At 47.3% G+C, this 23610-nt stretch overlaps 1 protein-coding gene across 1 annotated transcript in view; it reads left to right on the top strand.

Annotated features, from left to right (window-relative positions):
* Positions 1–21122, top strand: part of Rat1 (5'-3' exoribonuclease 2 Rat1) — a 34161-nt gene extending 13039 nt beyond the window's left edge. Inside the window, exons 16-17 of the mRNA XM_076378795.1 lie at positions 18899–19113; positions 19466–21122. Coding sequence (XP_076234910.1) covers positions 18899–19113; positions 19466–19534 — 284 coding nt within the window. The 3' untranslated portion in view covers positions 19535–21122. The remainder of the gene's footprint in view (positions 1–18898; positions 19114–19465) is intronic.
* Positions 21123–23610: the final 2488 nt, after the last annotated feature.

Genomic DNA, 23610 nt, shown 5'->3' with positions numbered 1-23610 from the left:
TGTCTGTTCGCATTACATCCCCCTGAGCTAACTCGAAACGAAGGTCCTCGATGGCTCGCAAGGAGAGGAGCACACCTACCATTAGAAAATCTCCTTTTCTTGGCCGTGCTCGTCTTTAGGGATCACTTGAATGGCTGTTTCTCCCGAGGTTCTTTCACGTGATGCCGCGTAAAAGTAAATGGTGCGCATATCCTAGACTTCAGCCCCAGTCGAAGAAAGGTATTCTCTGTTTTTGTTCGGGGGATCACCGATTCACCTGTGCGCTAACCCCTAATTTTCTTCTATTTACCCCTGCCTCCCCCTTGGCCTTTCAATGTTTACTTAAACGTGGGTAGACTATGGCTACCTTCGATTCTTATTCCTACTTCTACGCTCTCATGGTTCACTTTCAGTGGATATCTGGTCTCGTTCTTTAGCTGAGCTTCATTGCACTTCGGAATTCTTTCTTGTTCTCTCATCGAAGAGAATCATTTCAGGTCACTGTGGTCCTTCATTTTGCATCTCCAAATTCTATTAAATAGTTCTATAAATTTTATTCTCATGAAAATTAATATTTAGAGTCATGTTTAGTTACTGTTATCAGAGCTATCATTTCCTACGATTATGTTTCATTCTTCAGATCATTTTTCAACCCTATCAACTCTCTTAGTTTTCAACAAATTTCTACTCCTTTGATCCCAAATATGAAACTCTGTGCACACAGACTCCTCAACATAATCTTCACCCCCTAGGTGCCCCATCCAGCACAGGTCCATATCTTATCAATCTTTAGATTCTTATCTTATAATTTACGAACAGTGACCTTTGCTCGTGAAACAGCAGAAGCCGGTAAAGCACGACGATAATTCGCGAAAGCGTGAGGTATCGTGACTAAGAGACAGTGGCGAGCTCGTTGAAACTGAAGGGGGCGAATCTCGAGGAGATGGACCAATGGGTCTCGACAGGAGAGAAACATCGCGTCCCTTGACCCTCGGGGTTGAAGCGCGACGATGTCGAGCGGGTGTCGTTAAAATGAAAACTCGCGTCGTGGGATTCTATCTGGTTCTCGCCCTCCCATCCAGCCCCATCCTGCTCCTTTTCCTTTCTTCGCTTTCGTTCCAATTAACCTTGAAGCCACGAAGCGGCCAGGAGGCTTGCCGCAGGATGCGAGGGAGAGCCCCCGACCTGCATAAAGGGGGCAGTCGAATGAGATTAATTCAGAAATCACGACGAGTTCCTGCCTCTCTGGGCACGCACGATCATACGATGGTTATACGATGTGCATGCCCTGTATATCCAGGGAGGAGCCCTGCAACGGGCCTTCTTCAACATCCCTCACCTCTTCTTCTGTAATTCTGCTTTTACTTTCTCCCTTCATCGATGCCGTTGTGCTTCTCCTCTATCGACGGCCATTGCCTTTCACTTGGCCCCTTTTTGTCAGCGGTGACATTTGTTGCTTGTTCCCAGCATTTATTTCGTGTCTGCTCCTTTGCTTTTGTTAGATGATTTTTCATTTTTTTCGCTGGTCATAGTTTTTAAATAGTTTTTGTATGCCTTTCTTGTTTTATATTCGGTCGAGAATTTAACAGTGAAATGTAGAAAGTGGAGTTTGCAAGTTTGTAGAATTTTTTAAGGTTTTATTTCTCCACTATTTTTAAATTGTCTTTTTGTATACCTTTCAATTTTTTTTTCATTCTGTTTTCACTTTCAACCCTGTGTACCCCTTACTCCAAGTATCCACCTTTTCATCATTTCTAGCCTTTTGCACCCTCTACCTCAGTCTTTGTTTTCACTATTCTACCCCTTTCCATTCTGCACCATTTCTACACCCTTTGATGTTCTCAACCCCCTTCCTCTCTACCTTTCTTCCTCGTTTCCTGTGCCCTTAATTCTACACCCTCACCTCTCTTTACCCTTTCTTCGTAAAACTTCTCCGCTTATATTTCCCGATAATCTACATTTTCCACCATTCTCAGACTGTAACTTACCTCCTACACTCCAGGACACTTTGCTCCGCAAGAACAACGTTCGTCATCGTTTAACCCTCGCGTTCTCCACTTGTCATTCACCGCACCAAGAAACTTTCTTCCCTCTAGGTTGGCTTTCCGCCCCCGTCGGGCCACGCGGATGTAATTTACATTCTCATTTCTGGGTCAGGCGATTAACCTGGAACAGGGGAGGCGGCGCGCATTTGTAACGTCGTCAAGCCGCCTCGAATTCGACGAATGGAAAACGTTTTCCAGTTTCCTCTGCCTCTCGCTCTCTCCTTGTCCCCTTTCCCCCATCTCTCCCCCTGTTCCCCCGTTATTTTTCCCCGACCGCAGAATCGCGGGGCTCCGCTGCTTTTTTCCCTCCTTTTATAATTTTTCCTTTTTTCTTCCTCTCTCCTCGCGCTCCCTCTCTCCACCCCTCCATCTTGGCACGATTTCTTCGCGCTCGACTGCCTCGAGAACCCGCTCTCCTCGCTATTCTACGCGCTGGTACTATCAAGAAACCGCGGGAGCTCGAAATCCGACGTTAGTATCCTCGAAAACGCAAAGAAAAGGTGTAGTCGAGAGGTGAGCTCCACCGAGGGTGCGGTTTTCCGCCTCATTTCCGCGCGAACCGAGGGAACGACGCCAAACCAGACAGAGAACGAGAGCTCACCCCCTCGAGGCCCCTCTACGCCCCCGAGAGACCATTGTGCCCGCTGCTATAGTCGACGGGCAAGGATCATCCTTCGAATCGGATTTTAACAGGCGCCTACGTCGAGTTTTTTTCATCCTACCTCGGCCCTACTTCAGACCGTCCCCTAAGATGGGTAAACTCTTTCGATTCCTTGCTAGCTTCCGCTAATTTGCGTCTGAGGACGCTTCTTGGGTTGGGAGGGTGACGATCCATCTATATGGTCAGTGGTACATAGGTTTTCTATGGGAATTCAAGTTTCATTGGTAACTGGTCCCCAGAGTCAGAATGTATTAAGTACACGAGTTCTACGTGTGATTTCGTGTGAGAATTGAGTAGAGACTTATTTGAGGCTTCAAATATTGTGACTCTTAGCTCATTTCTTATAGTTTCTATATTTTTGGGTGCTGGAGTGTCAAGAATGTAGGAATATCAAATAACCTACGTAGACATACCGAGAGCATATCTGAAACTCACAGTCACAGTGCATTAAGTCCCCTGGAAAAAAGTGGATTTAGGTAATATACTCTGACTCTGGAGTCCAGATACTTATAGAACCAAATATAACATGGACCACCTATCAAGTTCCCTCGCTAACTCAATCCCATAAAAGCTACTCTTCAATTCTCATCCATATCTAACTCCTCCTTCTCTAAATTCCCAAATCAAATTTTCTGGAGACCCCATCTCCATTCCCACTGCCTCCCTTTTCTCTCCAATGCTCAAGGACTCTCCTCTAATTGACCATCTCAGCTCCTCCAAGCAAACATATGTCCAAGAGACCTTGATATCCAAATTTCCGGCTGGACCACGAAACTCGACCGTGGTCGAGATTCCAGCGTAGCCCACGAAGGGGATTCCGCTGGGCCAGCAGGATCCGGATCGCGAGTCCTTTCGAGACCAGTGAAATCGGATCCCCTCGGAAGACGGGAAGGTGGGTCAACAAGGCGACAGGAGCAGCGATCGTCCGAACAGAGGAACACGGGTCGAAAAGCGGTGGTCGGCGAAGATCCGTAACCCGATACGGTTCCGCAGGAATCAGAACGCGTGTCATGGATCCGGCCCACTTAGGGCGCGCGCCAGAACCTCGCGCTTCCGATCGGGAATGAAAAGGAAAGGGGGCCACTTCACCCGCCGCGATACGTTTCTGAATGCCGTGGCTCCAACTATTCTGGTGACCCCATGAAACGCGATACGGTGGCAGTTGTGGAGTCACTTTAACGGGGAAGGTGTTTGACGTGTGTAGGAGAAGGGAAATTGTTGAGGGAGCTTGGATTTTGAAAAATCATGGGACTTGGTAATGATTAAAGTATGAATGTTTAAGGAAATTCAGACTGTAATGGGAGTATTCTGGTGGGAACACTTATTTTTCAGACTTAAGAAGTGCATTCTACAGAAAAGTAGTATTTTCATATTTCATATAGTAGCATTTACATATTATTTTTCATTTTTTATTTTTGAATATTACGTGCATTCGATAATTTTTTACGCGTCTAAAATTTCCACAAATGTATAGAAATTTGTGCAGAGTGTTATATTAAACCCGTGTTCTCAGAGCACCGTGTCGTAAAAGGATCAAGTATCAGAAGTATCTTATAAATTACTCTCTGAACCTCTCAGGGGGTTATGTCGTACATATATGTCATGAGCAAAGTCAGTTCACACCGGAAATGACGTATACATACGATTATGAAAATTCTTATGCATCTTAATATTGAAGCATACCATAACGCTCGAGGGGTTAAGCATTTTCCTCGCTATGTGATCTCATCAGTGACCCCTCAATCTTATAGGGTTTAGGGATGCCAATACAATTTACTTTACATCACAGCGATAATCCTTTTCCGCCACGTGCGTCTTCCCCTCGTCCAAGAGACAGTCCATCGTCGATGGATTCGGTTCCCCGGAAGAACGCGAGATCCTCCTCGCTTCCGGCGAACGGCGCCACTGTCGTAGGCCTTCCCGCCTTCTCGCGCGCGTCCGTGTGCTCTCCTCTACTCCAGGGCCCTCGAAGAGCCCTTGATTTCGCAATCCGTACGAAAGTCTCGCGGCACACAGAGCGCGACAGAAAGAGAGAGGAGGGCGAGGGGAGGGTTCGTAGGGGAGACAGAGTAGAGGAACGCGAGAGCAATAAAGAAGGAACGAGGTGGTGAGGACGAGGGGGGACGAGGGGGGACGAGATATCCCTCTCGGGTGTAGCATTTGAAGGAGACGACGACGGTTCCCTTTGCAAGAGTAGATCCTGATGGGACTGGGAGGGGTATATTTACAACGGGGAACCAGGGGCGGGAGAGGGGAGAGGAAGAGACACGGAGAGGGGCCACGAGGAAGAGGACGATGGGAGTGAAGGATCCTCGACGGTTCTAGGATACTCCTTGCCGGGTATCCTGGGGTCCTCGGTGCACAAGGACCATCCTCTTCCTCTTCCTCTTTTCTCCGCCCGATCTTCCCTCCCCTTAGCTCGCCTCTTCCCGCGGCGAATCCGCGCGTCAGATCCTCCGTTTCCCTTCCGCAGACGGTTCTGCGGCTACACGCGCTCCCCCGACTCGTCCCGCGCTTCTTCGTCTTCTTAACTCCGCTACAAAGCCGAGTAGCCACCTTTCCAGCGCACTTCTCGCTTCTCAGGATCCGCCGTGTTGTCCCCTGCGACTCTTCAACCCTGACACCCCCTACTCCACGACCTCTCCTCGCTCTCTCGTCTCCTCCCCTCGACTCTCTTTGCTACTTGTTCCTCGAGTGATCGTGTATAGGATTCGATATCACCTAATCAGGATCCTCGAGTCGCGAACCACTCGTTGACTTTTCGTCGGCCGCGAGAATTGTTTTTCTTTTCGCTCTGTTAGTTTCATTCCACTACTGTGCATTATTTACGGGGTTGAACGGTTCTCTGGAGAAGAGGATGTGGAATGTGGGTTTTCGTGAGAGTGTTGGGGATGTACGGTCCGATTTCTAGACCTGTGCAACTGGTTGGCCCTTTTCCTAAGGGCGGTTCCATGCACTGGGTGGTACTTCCGCTGTGATTGCTTTGGTGTGAATGGTGAATGAGATGTACCTACATACGTTAGTGGGTGGAGAGATACCGAGGTGGACCAAGTGGTTCGAGGTTTCCACTGAGATACAGCAAAGTAACAGTCGCAGCGTTCGTCAAAGATTGCCTCAGCAAAAGCCACCCTCTCACCCCGAAACAATTACAACTCCCTTTATCTAGAATTTTCCCATATCTTCTATATCCCTCATCTCTTATCTTATATCGTCGAAGATCGCCTCAGCATCCACTCGTGCTCCTAATCGCGTCGATGTTCGGCTCCTCGACTCGCATCGGGTGGTGAATGCCGGTCGAAGAGCCGTGGTTACCGCGAGAGGAAAAAGGTAGAGCGTGGATGTAAACGCGGCGCATAGAGGACGCGAGAGGCGAGCCAACGACGGAGGTAATGCGCCGGTTGCCGCAGCAAGGGTCCTTGCTTTGACTCCAAACTCACCAGTATAACTGAATGCCTCTCTATAGGCCGAGTACGTGCTTCTAAGTGCATCCTGATTTTTCGAAGCTCTTTGATTATGCGCTCTCTCTCCTCCGTCTTCTTGCTCTCCCTCGACCCCCCTCGTAATCCCCCCACCCACGACGCCTCTTATTCCCTTTTCTTCCGGCCGTCTTTCCCACTTCTACGCTCGATCTGCGCGATGGGAGCGGTAAAACCCGAGGAACTCTCGTCGAAAAGGAGGCTGGGCTCCTCTCCTCGCTCGGTGCCCCGTTAATTACCACGCTTTTTTCGCTCTGCCCGCGATGATTCTCGCACGACTCTCGCCTCCTCGACGCCAGCGATTTCTACGGGAACTTCGAGGAGACCCAGATCGATAGCTCCGCTTCTGGACCCCTTCGACTCTGGAAACTTTTCGTGTTCTGTGCTTAGACCGATTTCGGTGGACTTAGACGGGAGAGAGATGATGAGGGCAGGATACTATATAATGTAGAAATATTTTTTTAAATATTTCATTATTTTGATCAATTTTGTGGTACTCTTGAATACATGAATTATGTTAAATCAATGGTGAATTTAATTGTAATTATTCTGCAGAATGTTCTAATTTGAGAAAAGGAGGAATGTTGTAATACAGATAGAGGATTTTAGCCATCCTTTGAAGTTCCTACTGTATCTCCGGATCATAAGTTACAGTTACTTTGTAAAAGGAGAACATTTCGTTAAAGGGTTAATTGAGAATGGTCATTGTCTTCTTTGATTCGACCTCGATCCACCTGACTTTGTCTTCGACCACGGTTACCGTATCTGGACAATTGAAGACAGAGTGGACCAAATTGGGCTTGGATCTCTGGGGACTCGGCTGAAGCAGAATCAAACAAGAGAGAATCGTTTGTATCCTCTTTATTTAACATTCTCTAGCTCCTCTTTGTTGAATCGCCTCGATGGGAACTAATTTTGCGGAAGAAGCGTTCTTTCACGACTCACAGCTTCGTTTCGTGGCAATACTTTAAAGTGTTATCAATGATATCTTCATTACCATCTCCATCGTTTGTTAAAATGTACTCTTTGCTATGCAGCTCTCATTTAATTGTACCTTTCATATGCTCAAACATTTTTTATCGAATCTCAACTTTTTTAGCATTATTATCATTGCAATTTTCTCTTTGCAACCTCTAGAAATTAAGGAAGGTGTTCCAACATTTGAGTTATCTCAAAATTGATAAATTTGTGGTTTTCGAAAACACCTTGATTTCCTCTTCTCTACCAAATTTGAGTAACAATTTTTATTCTACTATTTGTGACATTAGTCTCTCCATTTTATAAGACAAGGAGTTAGAAGAATTAGAAAAATATGCACTAATTTATCTTCTCAGTTTTAGTCGGTAAGATATATCTAGAGATTATGTCATCTTTCATCCCCTTCGTTTCTTCTTCCAAGGACCTTCTTCGTGGGGTTCTTGCGTCGGAATCGCGATTCTCCGCTCTCGAGGAATCGATTTACGGATCGCTGTACGGGGCTTTTGGTCGGCACGGGCCGTCCGCGCGGCTGAATCTCTTCACAGGTGCACAAGTAGCCGTGTTGATTTATTTGATAAATGAGTAGTGGATAGGGCTTTAAGCGGGCGAGAGAGAGGGAGGGCTCTCCAGCGGAGAGTCCTACAACGCCGAGCGCACTACTCTTTCGCTCTTCTGCCCCTGTTCCATCCCTTCCTCTCTCCTTCCTTCCCTTTTTCCTCTCTTTCTTTCTCCGCCCGCTCCCTCAAATCAAACGTGGAGAACCAGTTGGACCGACATTGGTTCCACGAGTGCGACTCGAACACTCACCTGGCCACCCTTCATCCTGACGAGATTCGTCCGTTTCTTGCGGCCTACCTTGCGAGCAACCACTTGTTCAGCCATTCAGAATTGTCTCCAGAGTGTCTTTGGGGATCCAGGAATGTGGCTTAGAATAGAACTTGAGGTACGAGATTAGGCTACATGTTCTCTTCAGTGGATTTAGGCGAGATTAGAACGAGATCATTTTGACAGACACTGGGACAAGTGGGATTTTGACTATTTTTTCATTTTTCATTATTTCAAAATTAGGAGAAAATATTCTTCTATAGGTAGTTTCATATCTAATTACAAATTTCTAATCTTCGGTCTTCCCTTTTCCCTGTAGCGTTGGTAGAATAACTAAAAGATGAAATACTTCAGCAGAGTATTTGAGCTTAGGGCTCTAGGGGGCTCTTTTTTCCCCAAGTCCCAGATCCTGAAGAAACTTAGACCCCTTCTCAGAGTCTTCAAATTCTTCTCCTAGCACAAGTAACGGATTAAAGTAGAGAGGAAGGTTGACTAATTACACATTCTTTCCGCTATTCATAGCAATTTATTTCTATTCAGTTACTCAGTTACAAATCCCCATATGATCTGAAAAGTTCAATAAACGATACCGAATTTATCTCGATCGAATGAAGCGATCTCGCGAAGACAGTGTCTCCTATAAAAGCAGCGAGACAGCATCGGAGGGCGAAGGTACACGCGAGAGAACTCGGCTTAATCCGGAACGGCTGAGCAAGCAAGCCGCGAGGCAGCAGCAAGCTATGCAGAAATACGCGTTTTTCTTCTCTTTTTCCCCCGAGCCTGGTGGAGAACGCTTTCACCCGGCGAATTTCCGCCAGATATCCCGTCTCCATCCCCCTAGACCGCCTACGACCAGAGGAGACAGCGAAAATATTGACTCTGTCAGCCGGTGGTGGTTGGCTCGGGAAGGTAGGCTGTCGGCGAAGGCAATACAAATTAGGGGCGGATGTCGTATTGTTTCGGAACAATGTCAGAGGGATTAGCCAGTCCGTACACAGGGAACGTCCACGTGAAAACCTAGCCCTAGCCCTCCCCCGTGCCTGACGCGATTGCACCGCGAGGGCACAGCGAGGGCACCGCGAGGGCACCGCGATTTTGTCCAACAGAACCTGGAGAATAATAAAAGGATCGTGGAAGAGTTGCTCGCAGACTGGAGCGGGAGGCGATCAGCGATTCCGTCGCTATCGCCGATGAATAATTAATACCGTTAATGAATTAAAGATCACCAGACGCTAAGGAAAGGCTCGACGACGGGCACGGCTGGCTGGCTCGTTAAATATTGGCTGCATCTTCGCTTGCATACCGACGCCCCTATCGATCGTGTCATCTGACATTTCTGGCGAACCCTGCGCTGGGAACGTGTCGACGAAGGAATAAAGTGTAATCGCTGGGAGGGGTAGAGTTCGTGGAACGGGGAGTTCTGGGGGTCGAGGATGGGGGATGCAGTCGATAACTTGAGATATTAAGGTGGACAGAGTTTTAATTAGTGGGAGACCTAGGAGACTGCTTTGGGGATTTATAGTTTTCAAGATTATAGCTGTGTGTGCTATTCGAGTTGTTTAAAGTATTGCTGAAAAGGTATAGTGAGATTCTGAGAAGAAGGGGATTAGTGTAGTTCGGGAAACAGAATTCCAATCTCAGACTCTTCTAGCATCACCTTCTTATAGTATTACAGTTGTTACACAGGATATCTGGACAGACCAAAGTAAGTAAGCATTCTCGGCTCTCAGCAAGTGGCGAAGAGCGCACTTGGTAGCTGTGCCTTCAAGAATATCGCTTCTCACTTGAGTTTAAACCAAGTACCCATTGTACCCACTGTACGAGAATTAAGTAATTCCTAAAGCTACCTCGATCTTGCCCACACAAGACACGATCTGTAATATAAATACATTTCTCTGTCATTCTACCTTAAAGGCCAATGCACACGAGCGATATTTTGACGCACGATTTCGTAGCGATTATATGTTTTTCCTTGTTTTCCCAATGACGAAGACAGATATACGATCGTGTATCGAAATATCGCTCGTGTGCATCGGGCCTAAAAGGAGGCGTTCATATAAAGTTACAGATTCCTAAAACGCGGATTCATCGATTGTCGTTGATTCCCACCCTCGAGTGGGTTTCTGCCAGGTTGGCGAAAAGAATTGGACCTCCGTCCAGGTCGATGTTTAATAAACAGCGAGAGGGATGGGGAGGAGGTTGACTCCGCGAATCTCTAGCTCTCTGTCGCGGGACCGGTGTGTTAAAGCCGGTGGCAAAGGCGTCAGATAAGGCACCATCGTTGATTGGATCACCGCGAGAAATCGATATCTCGGCCTCACACCCTCCCGCGACCCCCCAGCGTCCTCGTGCTCCTCCAGCTCCGCTTCTCTCCTTCTTCCTGGTCCCCCTCTGTCTCCGTCGTTCTTGGTCGCTACGCCGCTCCTCCTCCCTCCTCCTTCTGTTCCTCCTCCTGGCCGCCCGTGGCTGCCTCCAATTTCCCCGTGACGGGCTCCTGGAGGATTCTCGAGTGCCCTCTCATCGCCCTCTGGGCCATCCAACCGAGCTCTGTCCGGCAGTCTCCATGCCAACACCCGCTCGATAAATTTATTGGTCGCCTCTGACACGAGTGCTTCTGCATACTTCTTTCTTCATCCCTCTCGGCCCGACGACGCCACCGAACCTCTCCGATCGCCCTCTCTCGCTCCTTCTCAGCGACGATAATTTCTTGCCGATGCTCCGTCGCGTGACCACCCCCGAAACGTCGCGAGATCGACGCTGCGAGGCCCTTGAGATCGCGTTTTGGAATAATCAGTGGACTCTGGATCCTTCGATGGAGGTTCGGTTCAAGATTTGTGGAAATTTAGGGCTGGAGAGGGGTGAAGTCTTGGGGCTCCTTTGCGTAAGAATTGGAAAGTGAAGGGAACTACTTTTTTTCTAATGCTGTAGTGTGTATTTTATGGGAAACTGCGGGATAGATAATTTCTAGGAATATTACGGAGGCATAGGATGAAATAGTACAGTTGAGGTATTTCCTTCTTATGTATAGTTCTCTAAAAATTATTTATTGGAGTAGTATAAACATTGGAATTCAAAACCCCACTCCTTGGGTCGGTGCATGACTCTCTACATTAATCAAAGACACATCATTTGAGTAATTGTTATAGTTAGAAGACTGTTGAAAGCCACACAGAACAGTCTTAGCCAAATCCAGTGGCCTCAGATGTGCTAAGCTCGTTATTCCTAGAATTAAGACTCGAAGAACACTGAATCCTCCCCTCCATCTCCTCCAGCCAGCCACTCAAAGCAATTTCACCATAGATCCTCCTATCGCAACCAACATGTCACGAAACCGATCCGATCGCCAGGGACACCCGCCCTAAACAATTCCTCCTTCAGCAACTCGCCCCTCAAAACCTAATCCCTCGATGGTCCACGAATCGCTTATTAATTACCATCGAACGCTACAAGCGTCTAGGCGGGCGTCGTGGAAGGGGTCGCAATTAAACGCCCAAGCGAATTACAGAGAAGAGCCAGCGCAGGCTACTCTGGCCCGCTATTGGAAACCCTCCCTTCCCGTCACGCCAGCGGGGGAGGGGGCCTCGAATCAATCCGGCTCCCCTTTCGCGAAATTGTAAATAAATTAGGAGCTGCACGATCGCGAGAGTCAACACGTTGCTCGGCCGCGCGCGACCCACCCACCCTCTGTCTCTCACCCCCTCGGCAGCGTTCGTACGCGCGCGCCCGCTGCGTGGCGCCACACACGCGTGCCCTGTCCTCCGCGGCGCGCGTGCGCGAGTCGAGCGAGAGGCCCAGACCCTGTGGGCGTGCGTCCCAGCGAGTCAGACGGAGAGGCGCGCAGAGGGTGGAGGCCTGTGCGCGCCAAGGGTTGCGGATGGCAGGGCAGAGGGTGCGGGGGAGGCACACGGACGGGGGACCAACACAGCCGCGTTGCGTTTATTAACGCACGTTGCACGGTGGGGTTTGCTGGCACAGCATCGGCTGTGCGGCAACCAGCCAGGCAGGGTCAAGTGTCTCGCTCCGTCCTCCTTCGATCCTCGCCCTCTGCTCTCCCTCTCCTCTCCCTCTGCTCTCCCTCTCGCCGCCGAGGGGGACTCGGGGAGGCGCTCCCAGCCCCTGCGACCCGCGACGCCCCCGCAAACCCTCACCCTGTCCCGACGTCGGGGCGAAGCTAGAAATACCAGCCCCGGAGAACGAAACGCCGGCCACGCTTCCTCGCCGACGATTTTATTCCGTGGACGATTGTTAATTCGCGGAGAACGATCGATCTCGCTGACTTTCGCGACGATTCACGCTTGCTGATCTTTTGTGCCAGGTGGGATGAGGTAGGGTGCAGGGAGGGGGTTGATGAGGTGATTTGTTGCCTAGGGTGGTGGGTGAACGGGTAAAGGGGTGGTTGGTTTGATGGATTAATTTTGGGTGTTTCTTTTGATTGGTAGTTGTGAAGGGGTTGTTAGTTGAGATACGGGTGAAAATTGGGGTTTAGTAGGATGAGTTAGTAGAAGAGTATTTTGTAGCTTTATTTAGGGATGTATCACTGAATAGTGATCGAACATATGAAGCGTCTGACGTATTTTCTTTAAGTAAAGACGCAGAGGGTCTTGCAGCCTTTTCTGCGACACCTTTCAAACGGTTAAAGTAGAGATGAATTTACATTAAAGGGGAACTCCACTTGAAAATAGAGGTAGTGAACTATTCCCACGCCAAAAACTTAGTAAAATCGTCACTTTAATGAATTTTTGTAAATTTGAGGCGAGATTTTTAATTTCAAGTCAAATTCACAAAAAGTGTTGACTCCTGAGGACTTCACCCTGCCGCAGAACCTCAGAGGGGCAACTATCCCGTGAAACTATAAACTGACACACAAATTGAGAGTATTCTCTGAAGCACCTATTACAGAAAACTCTCAGGTGGACACCTCCTCTTAGCGAAGAGGCTTACCAAAAGCAATCTCTCATTTAGACCACTCCAAGCTGCAATGCCATCAAAACCAATTTAAAAACCTAGAGAGCATTCAAACCTCAGCGCGAAATATCCCCAAAAAACTCCAGCTAAACTTCCGGTCCAACAATCGCGAGGCTTCCAAAGATGGCCGCCGATTTCCCAGCGTACCCCTTTCCCCGCGGAAGCACTGTGCCTCTAAGCAAGACCAAAACGTTAGAGAGAGAGAGAGAGAGAGGGGCTTGCATTTTCCTCTCGAGCGAATCGCCAGCGAGTACGCGTGGAACGGGGAAACGGAGCTTGGCTAGAGGGAGGAAGAAAGTAAAAGTCGTCGGGGGTAAACGTGTCTCGTCTCTCGTTTCGTTTCGTTTCGTCGGCTGGCTCGTCGAGGCGCTAGAAGAGCCGGCTTCGAGGGCCTCCATTACCGGCGACTAAAAAGAGGAACAAGAAAAACTGTAAGGTAGAGAGAAGGAAGGAGGGTGAGAGGCAGACAGAGAGGAAGGAAGGAATGGGTGGAAGAGGGGCAGCTAAAGGGAAAGGGATCTTGAGCTGCACCCGGCGCGTTTCTTCTTCTCTCGCAAAGGCGAGAATGAATGTGCTCGGCAGCGGGCAAAGAACGGAGGGGGCCAAAGGGAAGAACAGCGAGGAGGAGGAAAGAAGTTGAAGTCGAAACGCGAGAAGGCTCCTCCCGCGGGGCGGAAGTCGACGGGGGAGAAGGTGGCCCAGGCGGAGGAATTACCGGTTCGTTGGCTAACTGGCTTCATAGAAGAAAAACCTCTTTATATATCGCGCACGCACTGCAGCCGAGCAAGCCCATAACCGCGGCCTGAAAAACGCGCCTTTAAGCCTGGAGTTCCATCGAATACACCCCTCCGAGTGCACGAGTGGCGCGCGGAACAAAGCCACCGGAAATCGCCCGAGTGGTGCTCCGGCTTGCTGGCGCCATCTTGTACCAGCCTGGCAGCCTACGCGGGGAGAAGCCCCCGTGCACCCTCATTGTTCCTTCCGTCAGGTAGTTGCACCACTTTCCCACTGAGCCACCCCCTTTATCGCGCTACGCGACCGTCTTGCGACACGACACCACCCACGTTCGGCTGCCTTCGGACGGATGATGTTTGGACACTGCCCGCGATCTGAATGGTGTCACGCTGGGGTCTTGACGCGATCGAGGGATTGTTAAATGTTGTATGGAGAGGTGGAATGCGATGGATCGTTTAATACGGTTTTCTGAGGGCTGCGTTTCGAGTGAGCACTTCTGCATAGAGTGGGGTGTGTGCTTGAAATCGTGGCCTTGACTCGACTCGAATAGGTCGGGTTAAGGTTCAAGGTACTGCCTCAGATTTTAGCGGGGATTCTGGCTTCTTCGCTGAGGATAGCCGAGAGTCCTAGACTGTAGGAAATTGTGATATAATTCATGTGTGGAAAATGTGATATAATATGCTGGCGACATTGCATTCTTAGAGAGAGTTTGAGAAAGGATTTTGGGATACATGTGATCTGAAAATAGCGTGTGAGATCTCCCAGATCTCCTATCGACTGTCATAAAATTGTTTAGAGGAAGAGAGGACTGTGGTGAAGTCTACGGTTACCCCCAGATTCATCATTTGAGAGAGTTTCTTAAAGAATTTCTAACAAATATTACATGTTACATTACACTTGGGTGTATCCAGCCTGAAGCAATGGCTCTACTCTTACACCTCATCAGTGCTCCAGCCTCATCTCCATAAACACCATTGCAAATCTACTCGAGCCAGAGGAGGCCAAGTTTTGCATTTGAAAGTCTGTAAGATGGCAACCTTGACCCCCCTCGTTCCTCCTCGTCCCTTTTTAAATAACGAAATCGCCATCCGCGTTCCTCTTGTGCAAACATTATTCCTCTCAAGCGGTCCCTCCAATCTTATATGCTTAGGTGGGTGTAGGTAAACATTGTATAGCACGCGTAAGTAAAAGGTAAGCTAAATAAGCGTCCTCCCTCTCTCTTCTTCCACCGACCTCTTTCTCTCTCTCGTTCCTTTTTTCGTGGTCGGATACACGGCAGCAGGAGCGTGTACGAAGTGTCTCTTAGCAGCACCGGGGCCTTTTCATTCGAGTTAGTCGGTTGGTCTCGCCTCTCGAGGAAAGCGCGGCTAAAGGGTTTCGATTTCCGTGCCGCGCCCGCACAAGTCTTTTTCACTTCGCCGCGGTGCAGCGAATTTACTGGCGAGCTCGCCATCCGTAATTTCTAATCCCTTTCGCCGGAAATGCGGAACAGCCTCCTCTGATCTCTCTTCCGTGAAAGTCCCCTCGGCCTCTGGCTTTCTCGCTGGAATTTTTGGCGCCTTGGTAAATTCGAAACTCCCTTCGAGGAGGTTTTTTGAGGTGGATCAGAGAGTTCTAGATTTTCGGTGAATTTCATGTATGAGTGAAAGGCAAAGGTTCTGCTCTGGATTGCGGGGATAGTAACATAATTCTTCTGCTAGTGGACTTGTAGGTGAGGGTTTTGTGATTTATAGTTTTATTCTCCGAAAATCTGAAAATTCATGTCCCAGGGAAATTTGAAGTTTGAAGTCGCTGCTACCTGAATTTTAGTTCAATTTTCGTCTCGTTAACCCAGATCTTTTTTGCATCCTAGTTTTCACGAGCTCAATATTTGTATAACTCAAACTCCCCTGATTCTGTGGGATCGCGGATTCTACGAACCTCAGTGCCACAGATTTCCCCAAATTTCACATAATTCCCATAACTGGCCAAACTATTTCAAATAATTCCTCGCTTCACTGTATTTAATAATATATGGAATATCTCAATTTATTTAAAGCAATTACAATTCCAAATAGTGAAGTATCTACTTATATAAAAAACGATATTTCCAATATGGTCAGGTCTGATATTTTCCATCCATCTCCCCACTCCCAATTCGCCCCTAACTTCAGACATCGGCCACTCAGTCCACGTTTTTAAGCCACCCCCCTTGAGACCCAAACTTCAGCAAAATCTTCGTTCCTAGAAGACGAAGGAAAAAACGCCGTGGCGAAGGGAAGGCAGGACTGGCTAGAGGGGGTGTCGGGGGGTCGAACGGGAAAGTGTAATTTCAGTTTGAAACAGGAACGGGGGAGAGGCCGACCCACATCGAGGCTTGGAGTGTTTGTATTGCTGACGCGGCGATCCAATCCAATCCAATACCCATGGCGGATAGGCAACACACAGCGCATATACTATCCACGTATGAACGAATCTTTCTCTCTTTCACTCCTCTCCGTCTCGCTCTCCAGTCTGCTTTCCAATACAATTTCGCAGGGTTCGCGCCGAGGCAGGCGGGGCTTTCATTTTGTAATTAATTGTCCGCCATTTTAACATCGGGAAATGATTTTTTCCGCGTAGCGACCGCGACATATTCCAATTAAACCGCCAACCCCCGTTTGGTTTCTCGTCCGTTTCCCGCGAGCGATATGAGCGACGCTGACGCGAAATATCGAGGCTCTTTGGGGGTTGAAATTGTGGGGGACTGCTATTTAATGGTTTGTAGAGGAATAATAGAAGTGATTGATTGTGCCTCATCGGTTAAAAAATACTTTACCCTTAAATTCAGAACAAATGTATTTATTAATTAGTTTTTCTGACTTAAGAATAATTCAACGTTAAGAGTGAAATGGTAAATACTTCTTACTTTTTTATGTATTTATCATGGATCCATGTTTCCAGCCTTTGAACTTGTATCTGCTTGAGAGACAAACTCTACGTTCCATCTACTTTGAAAAATCGCAAATACCACCCCCGGAGCACCTTTTACCTCGCACCTCAGAAGACAGTTTTCAGCGAGACCTCGTAAAAAAATAATTAAAACCCAATTAGACGTTACATCATTACTCAGAGCCTGTGAGCCACCCCCCAGCGGCTGAGGCACCCCGCCGCGTCGCTAATAATTCAAGTCGAGGCGCCCCGGTCGAAGGGGTTGGCGTTTCCATCCGCCAGAGTCGAGGAGGCAGGTTCCCATAAAAACGTAGAAATTAATAGCGGCGAACGCAGCGAGGCCCTGTCTAATTAAATACCTGAGCGTGGCAACGATTTCCACCCCCTCGGATGGGGTTGAAGCGGTCAGCAGCCGGGGCAGCGCGCTATTATCATAAACGCAACAATAACGAGGGATGATCCGACGTGTAAACTGTTAAACCCTCCTCCGCCACCCCGCCCCTGCGGCCCTTTTTTCGGCGAGGGTGAGGATTACCGTGGGGGCCCCTCGAAACGGGGGTTGGAATCCAACGGGGTGGATGTTATTGTTGCCGCAGAGAGCAAGAAGGAAGCGTTTCGACCCGGTGCTCCTGGGATAGAGACGGCTGGACTCTATAACTGGTAGAGAGATCGAGTCACGAAGACCACCCCTTCAACCCTCGATAATATTGACGGTGTTTGCCGCCTCCCATTACGAGCTCGATTGAACCGAACTATACGATTATCATGCGTCACTGATAGTCTCTCTATGCAGGATGAATTCTTGGGACCGAGTGCCTGGGGTTGTTTCGTAGGCTAACCCTTACCTGGGTAGTCTTTGGGGGGTTGAAAACTAGTGCTTTTGGAAATTGAAGTGTATCAGTCTTTCGATATCAATTTGACGCTACTGAGCCAAGGTATGGGAACGCTTGACTTATTAATTATTTTTTGTACATGTACAGTCTTTAGGAAAATCTAGGGGAATTTTAGGGAAGATCCTATGGAGGTTCCAGGTTAAATTCTAGGGGAACTCTAGAGATGATTTATGCGGCAATCTAGATACAATTCTAGGTTTTTGCGGTTTGCTCTTTCAGACAAGGTCTCCTTCAATTCCCTCCATATCAAACACCAAGGTCGTCTAGACCTCAAGTCACCAACTCCCGTCATTTCTGTTCAGACGTAGACAATCCCTTGTAGTTTTGAACTAGAACAAGTGTCTCGATGCTCCCTTGGACAAATACGTCTACTTCCCTTCATCAGGGGCACGTGTAGAATACATGAATACGAGATCCACGTTCATTACCGTTTCCATGAAGCTTCCCGACGAGCTGGATCCGCCTTCTCGATGGCTTATAATCGATTCAATTAAAATTGATTTCCACTCGTCGCGATACATCAAACAAACCCGGCAAGCGGCCGCCCTCGTCGAGTGCCGCGAGGAGCATGATCTCGCGACTCGAAACCGAGTTATAAATATTCAAGCTGGAGTCAGAGACGAGTGGAGCTGGCAGGGGGTCTGGCAGGCAACCGTTTTGTTCTTTTGTCAGCGTCCTCGTTATACACCGTGACTCCGATTCTCCTCGGATCCGCGTATTTGCGTGGGCGTGGGGGGTGACGAGGTCCCGACGATTTCCTGAAGGGGGCCAGAACGTGCGCGCGTGATATTCGTGAGGAGATGCACTCGTCAGCGCAGCCGAGACACGCGTCCTGCAGCCAGACGCGTTGCCCTTTCGAGAAATCCGTTATTAGGCGTTCTCTGCCCTCCCCATTATGACGTTTCGCGATGCTGACAAACACTCGGACCCCGCACGCGCGTTTACATATTATTCGAGGGAACACGGGGCCACGCGCCGCCACGCTCCGACTTCCATTCACCTACGCGAATATTGTGCCCTGCTGGGACTCCTGCCTTTCCGCTTTGCCTCGCGTCGATGACGGATCAAGGTGTTCCATCACTTGCCTAGTGCCTTTCGGGTCAGACAGGTTCAGTCAATGTGGATTTAGAGAGGGCGGGGAGGAAGATTGTCTTTTGGGGTGACAGAAACTGGGGAGGGGGGTGGAGAATTTTTTGTACCGTTGGTACTTCGTGATAGTGTGGGAATGAAAGGAAATTCGCGATAAGAGTTCAGTGGAGAAGAAAGAGGCACTGAATAATTCCCAATTTTTTAACTCGAATCTTTTGGAAACATATCACCGATGATTTTGTTTTACAGCCACATTTTTCAATTCTCAGATGATCTCTAAATTCTTCTACAGCTGAGAATAGGTAGAGTAGTTACTAATAAAAGTGTCTTTGATTTTTTCAGGCTACCAGAGCGCCGATTACCAAAGAGGCTACGAAAGCACGAGTTCGAATCAGGCTGCCCAAATGGCAGGGCCCTGGGCTAGAGGATACGGCGTTCCTCATAATTATCAACGTTATCAGCAGCAGGACTACCAGCAACGGAGTAGCTACAGCACTCAGCCGTATGGACGGAACAACTATCACACTCAGCAGTACAACAATTATCATCAGCAACGGGTGAGTTTCTAATATTTTCTATTAAGTAGTATTTGTATCCGTAGTACCTCTCGAACATCATCAAACCATTCAACAAAATTACTATAAAACACCAGAAGATACCTATCGCGGAGATATACATAGACACAGACTTGAATTGCAACAGGATTTTTTTACTCTTCACACACAGATTATTTCTCTCAATTTTTCCTCGAAGTACAAGGACAAATTCATTCATCCAGTCTATTGCAAAAAGATAAGACACGAGCAACAAGAAACACTGCTCCACATTTTGGACAAAAACACCTTATTGTTAGTTATAGTCTAACAACGCGATCACTGATTAATCAGCACGTTCCTTCTGGTGTTCTAGAACTATTCCTCCAATTACCAAGGGAACGGTAACGGAAGTGGAGGGAACAGGGGTGGGTGGAGACGATAGACGGTAGAACGCTTCTGTTCGGCCGGGTCTCACCATCAGTCCAATATCTTCACGGGAGGACGGGTTCATGGGATTATCGCGGTTATTTAGACACAATTAAACATTAGGACCAGGAAAATGTCTCGTTGCGAGCAATAAATGGCCGCACTGCTCCTTCTGCCGTCTTGCAATTGAATGTACACGTGCAATACGTCAACTTTACCATTTATTTTTTTATGTGCACTTCTGTTGGCAAATTTTGGGACACTTGTCGTTAGTATATGACGCGAATTATGGATTTTATGATAATACCGATATATAAATATATCGTTAATGTTAGTGGTGGGGGGATTGTATAAGAACTACTCATCATTCGTTCGACTAGTAACGAATATTTCATTTATATTATTTACTTACTTAAATCTTAATATTATTAGAAATCGAAGTAGTCATCTGCTGCGATTTAGTACGTACGATCTTTATTTCCTTTGGATTGACAACAAAGAAACACAATTTCTTTGAAATTCATTCCCCTATGCATCGAAATCTTGTGATTTCACTGTCCCTGTAGAAATAAGTGTTCCATTAATCAAGCTTTAATTAAACTCTCCCTGCAAGAGCGTAAATTAGTATCTATAATATTTCTCTCTAATTTTCGTTTCACAATTTTGTCCAGCTCTGTACAAAATTGCAGCAAGTGTCCCAAAAGTTCAGTGCACAGACTAAAAACTTGCAATCATGAGTAGAGAGTACAGTGAACGCTTCAGCATTGTTGAAACGACAAAAAGAAAGGAGAAAAAATGAAAGCGCGTAATGTGACCAGTGCTGGCAGTTATTACTCACGAATCCACGGCATAACGGTGTATCAGATGTAATTTTATATGGACTTGAATGTAAACGAGAGAAACGATTGTACAATATTAAACGGATTCGCGGAGGGTTGCTCTGGACGCGACACGGAGCAATGTTCGAGCGAGCACAATCTGTTAACGGGGGAATTTTAATTGTACATTTCACCGACTAGCTTGTAGACAGATTCTTACGTGACTGTGTCGTTAGGTCGTAACGATCATTGGTTCTTCAACTAAAATAAGCATAGGTCGCGCTTCAGTTTCTGTCGTGGCATCGATCTCGTGGAGTTGCAGTCCCTTTTTTCTTTCATTTCGACCACGATCTGCGACCGCGAAAATCAATATAAAACTAATGCATTCGTGCGTGCATACAATGTTGATATAAATTTGATCTCGAGTCAGGATGTTCTCGGCGTGTGGGTTTAATTAAGTATTCTCGCATGGATCATTGATTTTTCTCATTGAATCTCGTTCGGTATAGCCGAGACAATTGGGGTTTTGACAAAGGTAGCGTTTCGAGGAAAGGAATGCCTGTATTTGGTAGATAGAGAAAAATCATTTTATTTTCTACGCGAGATTAGTAGATTAACATTCTCTCTATGGCAAGACCTCAATTGTACCTTCGTCCATTCTTCATATGCAGTGTATAACCAACCGAAGAGGACTCGAGCATAATTTTCATGTAAGTAATCGATGCATCAAATACGGACGTTTTTGTATTGTATGCACTTGAGACAAATATAATTTAATTGGTTCTATATCTGTCCTTCAGATGAATCCTCGCCGATCACATATTTCCTGCAGCTCCATATCTGCAAAATCTCAAAATACTGGTATAGTCTTTCCAAAGAAAAATCCTCAAAAATACCGCTCCCTGAACGCAGTTCTACTAGTCTTACTCTATACTACTAGTCCTATTCTATTTATTACCAATAGATATTATATAATTTTCTTCGCTCTGCATCCATCCTCCAATTCTCTCATTGTCAATTATCCATACCATCACTCACATCTTCAGAGCAGCCCATTTCTTCCAAGAAGTTGAGGACTTTCCTTCTATTCTCCTCTACTAGGTGAATCTTCTCAACCAAGCAGACTGTTTCAGCATCACCTAAACCAGGTCCACGCAGACTGGAAAGGCTTTGTTTCTGGCAGGAACAATGCGAACATTTTGGGGAAATTGGAAAGCGTAATCGCCACGAGCGGCGTGGCACGGTATCACGGTTGAAACCAGGCGGTCTCGGGTACATCTGGTACCGGTCTACCAGAACGGGCGAGCATTGAACCAGCGAGTACCACTCGAGAAAACAATAGCGAGCAGCGCTCTTGTTCCCTGCTGCTCTCTCTTTCTCTCTCTCTCTCTCTTTCTCTTCCTCTTCCTCTTCTCTTTGGCTCCTCTATCGTCACCCTGAAATCTGGATCCTACGCTGCCGGAGACGTTCCACCAGGAACGGAGACGCTCGGTTTCTTTGGCTGAGCAAACTTTGCATACGCGCGACTTGACGTGCTTCGTGTACAGGCTGTCTCAGAGTCGCTGGTCGAGTGGAAAATGGGGGGTGGCGAGGGAAATATTTTTTCTCGGATTATTGCATTTTCTTGATATAGCCTCGATGTTACAGTTGCTATAGATTCGAATTAATTAGAGTAAAGAAGCTTTATTTATGACTCAGAATTTTTTATACAACCAAAGTAGGATACAATGAGCATAACTTGGCTTCGAAAACGTCTTCAATAGTATAAATTTGCCAATGGAGTAAAGAGTCTGTATCAAGGAAACATTTATATCACAGTGTCTATCTGTCGACAGAACCTTTATTTTTAATCGAAAAAATGTTGAAGTGTCGTCAATAGGTAATAATGTCGTAATTTTGAATCATCCTGTAGGTACACTCGGGCTTTCTAGATTATTTTTTAAGGGAAGGTACGATGGGAACGAAGTAGGATTATTTATAAATGATTGAATTTGTATTTCAAGATTGAGTTGTTCTATAGAGGCTTCGTAGATGTTCAGAGCCATCCTGCGTGATGGAAATCATGCCTATCGGCACTCATTGTGTTCCACACGGCCCATTTAATTCGCATTGCCCGCATAAAATTATCCGGTCTTTCGCTCGGTGATCCAAGCCGATATTTCCTATCGCCCGCATGGCTGAGCGTAAACAACCCTTTCGTTCCCTCGCTCCCTCTTCTCACACTGCCTTCTTTCACCGTAGCATGGTCTACGTTCTGTGCATTGCAATATTTAAAATAGACTACCTCAAAAATATTAAAAAATTGGAAGTAGAACACTTCGCCCAGTGTAGCCTAGAGACTTGAGTATCAAAAAGTTATCAATTCCCAGCTGGTGAAGTGGACCAGTCCAGACTCCCCTTGCCTTCTCAATTTTGTCGAATTCCGAGTACCAAGTTACAGTGATATTAAGCTACGTAAGCTACTTTAATCTAGACGAAGCTTAAGTTCCATGTACACTTAAACAAACCTTCGCTTGTGGTCAAACGTTTCTTCAGGTTCCTTCCTGTTGCCTGCAAATGTCGCTTAAAAATTGAGACAAAACCCAAATAGATATTCTTCAGACGAAGTTGCTTCAGTCTGAAGAAAATATTTGTAGAAGTTGATGTTTGCTGGCATCATTTTAGAACATACTCCAACCAGAGATCACGAGATATTCTTCCTTGTAGCTTCAGTAGAGACCTAGATCTAAAATTACCTACTATAATTCCCCTTCGTGCACAGGAGTCACCAGGATTTTTCCCTAGCGTTCTTCTTTGAAGAATTTCCGCGGAGGACGCGTCTCATGTTGGTTATTGCGTCTGGCCACGATTATGGATGATCGAGCGCGTCGTGCGTGCCGCGCATACTACTGTGCACGGCGAAGTGCTCCTTTCTGTGAAGCACGCGGCGTTATCTCGGCTTCCTTGTTGTCCCTTTGATGAAATAAAGCACTATCCGCGCCGAGATCTACCCCACGTTAGTAGTTGCGGTCCCGTTCTCTACACGTACGTGTGCATGCGTGTACTTTCTCTCCTCGTCCCTCTCTCATCCTCGCTCTCTTCTCACTTCGTTCTCGAGTTCTCTCGACGGTGCAGGACACAATGCGGCCCTTACATCTTCATCGAGTACGAGTCGTCGCTTGCGTGTAATGCGTTCACTCTGGTTTCCATACGGGTACGCGTCCGACCGTTTCCTACCGCCATCTAGATGTGGTTCAGACGCTTCTTCACGAGCTTTTTCCTTTATCTTTTGTAA

The sequence above is a fragment of the Calliopsis andreniformis genome, chromosome 5 (assembly GCF_051401765.1).
Source record: "Calliopsis andreniformis isolate RMS-2024a chromosome 5, iyCalAndr_principal, whole genome shotgun sequence".
NCBI lineage: Eukaryota > Metazoa > Arthropoda > Insecta > Hymenoptera > Andrenidae > Calliopsis > Calliopsis andreniformis.
Note: the sequence above shows the minus strand (reverse complement) of the source record. Positions and strands in the feature narration are given on the sequence as shown.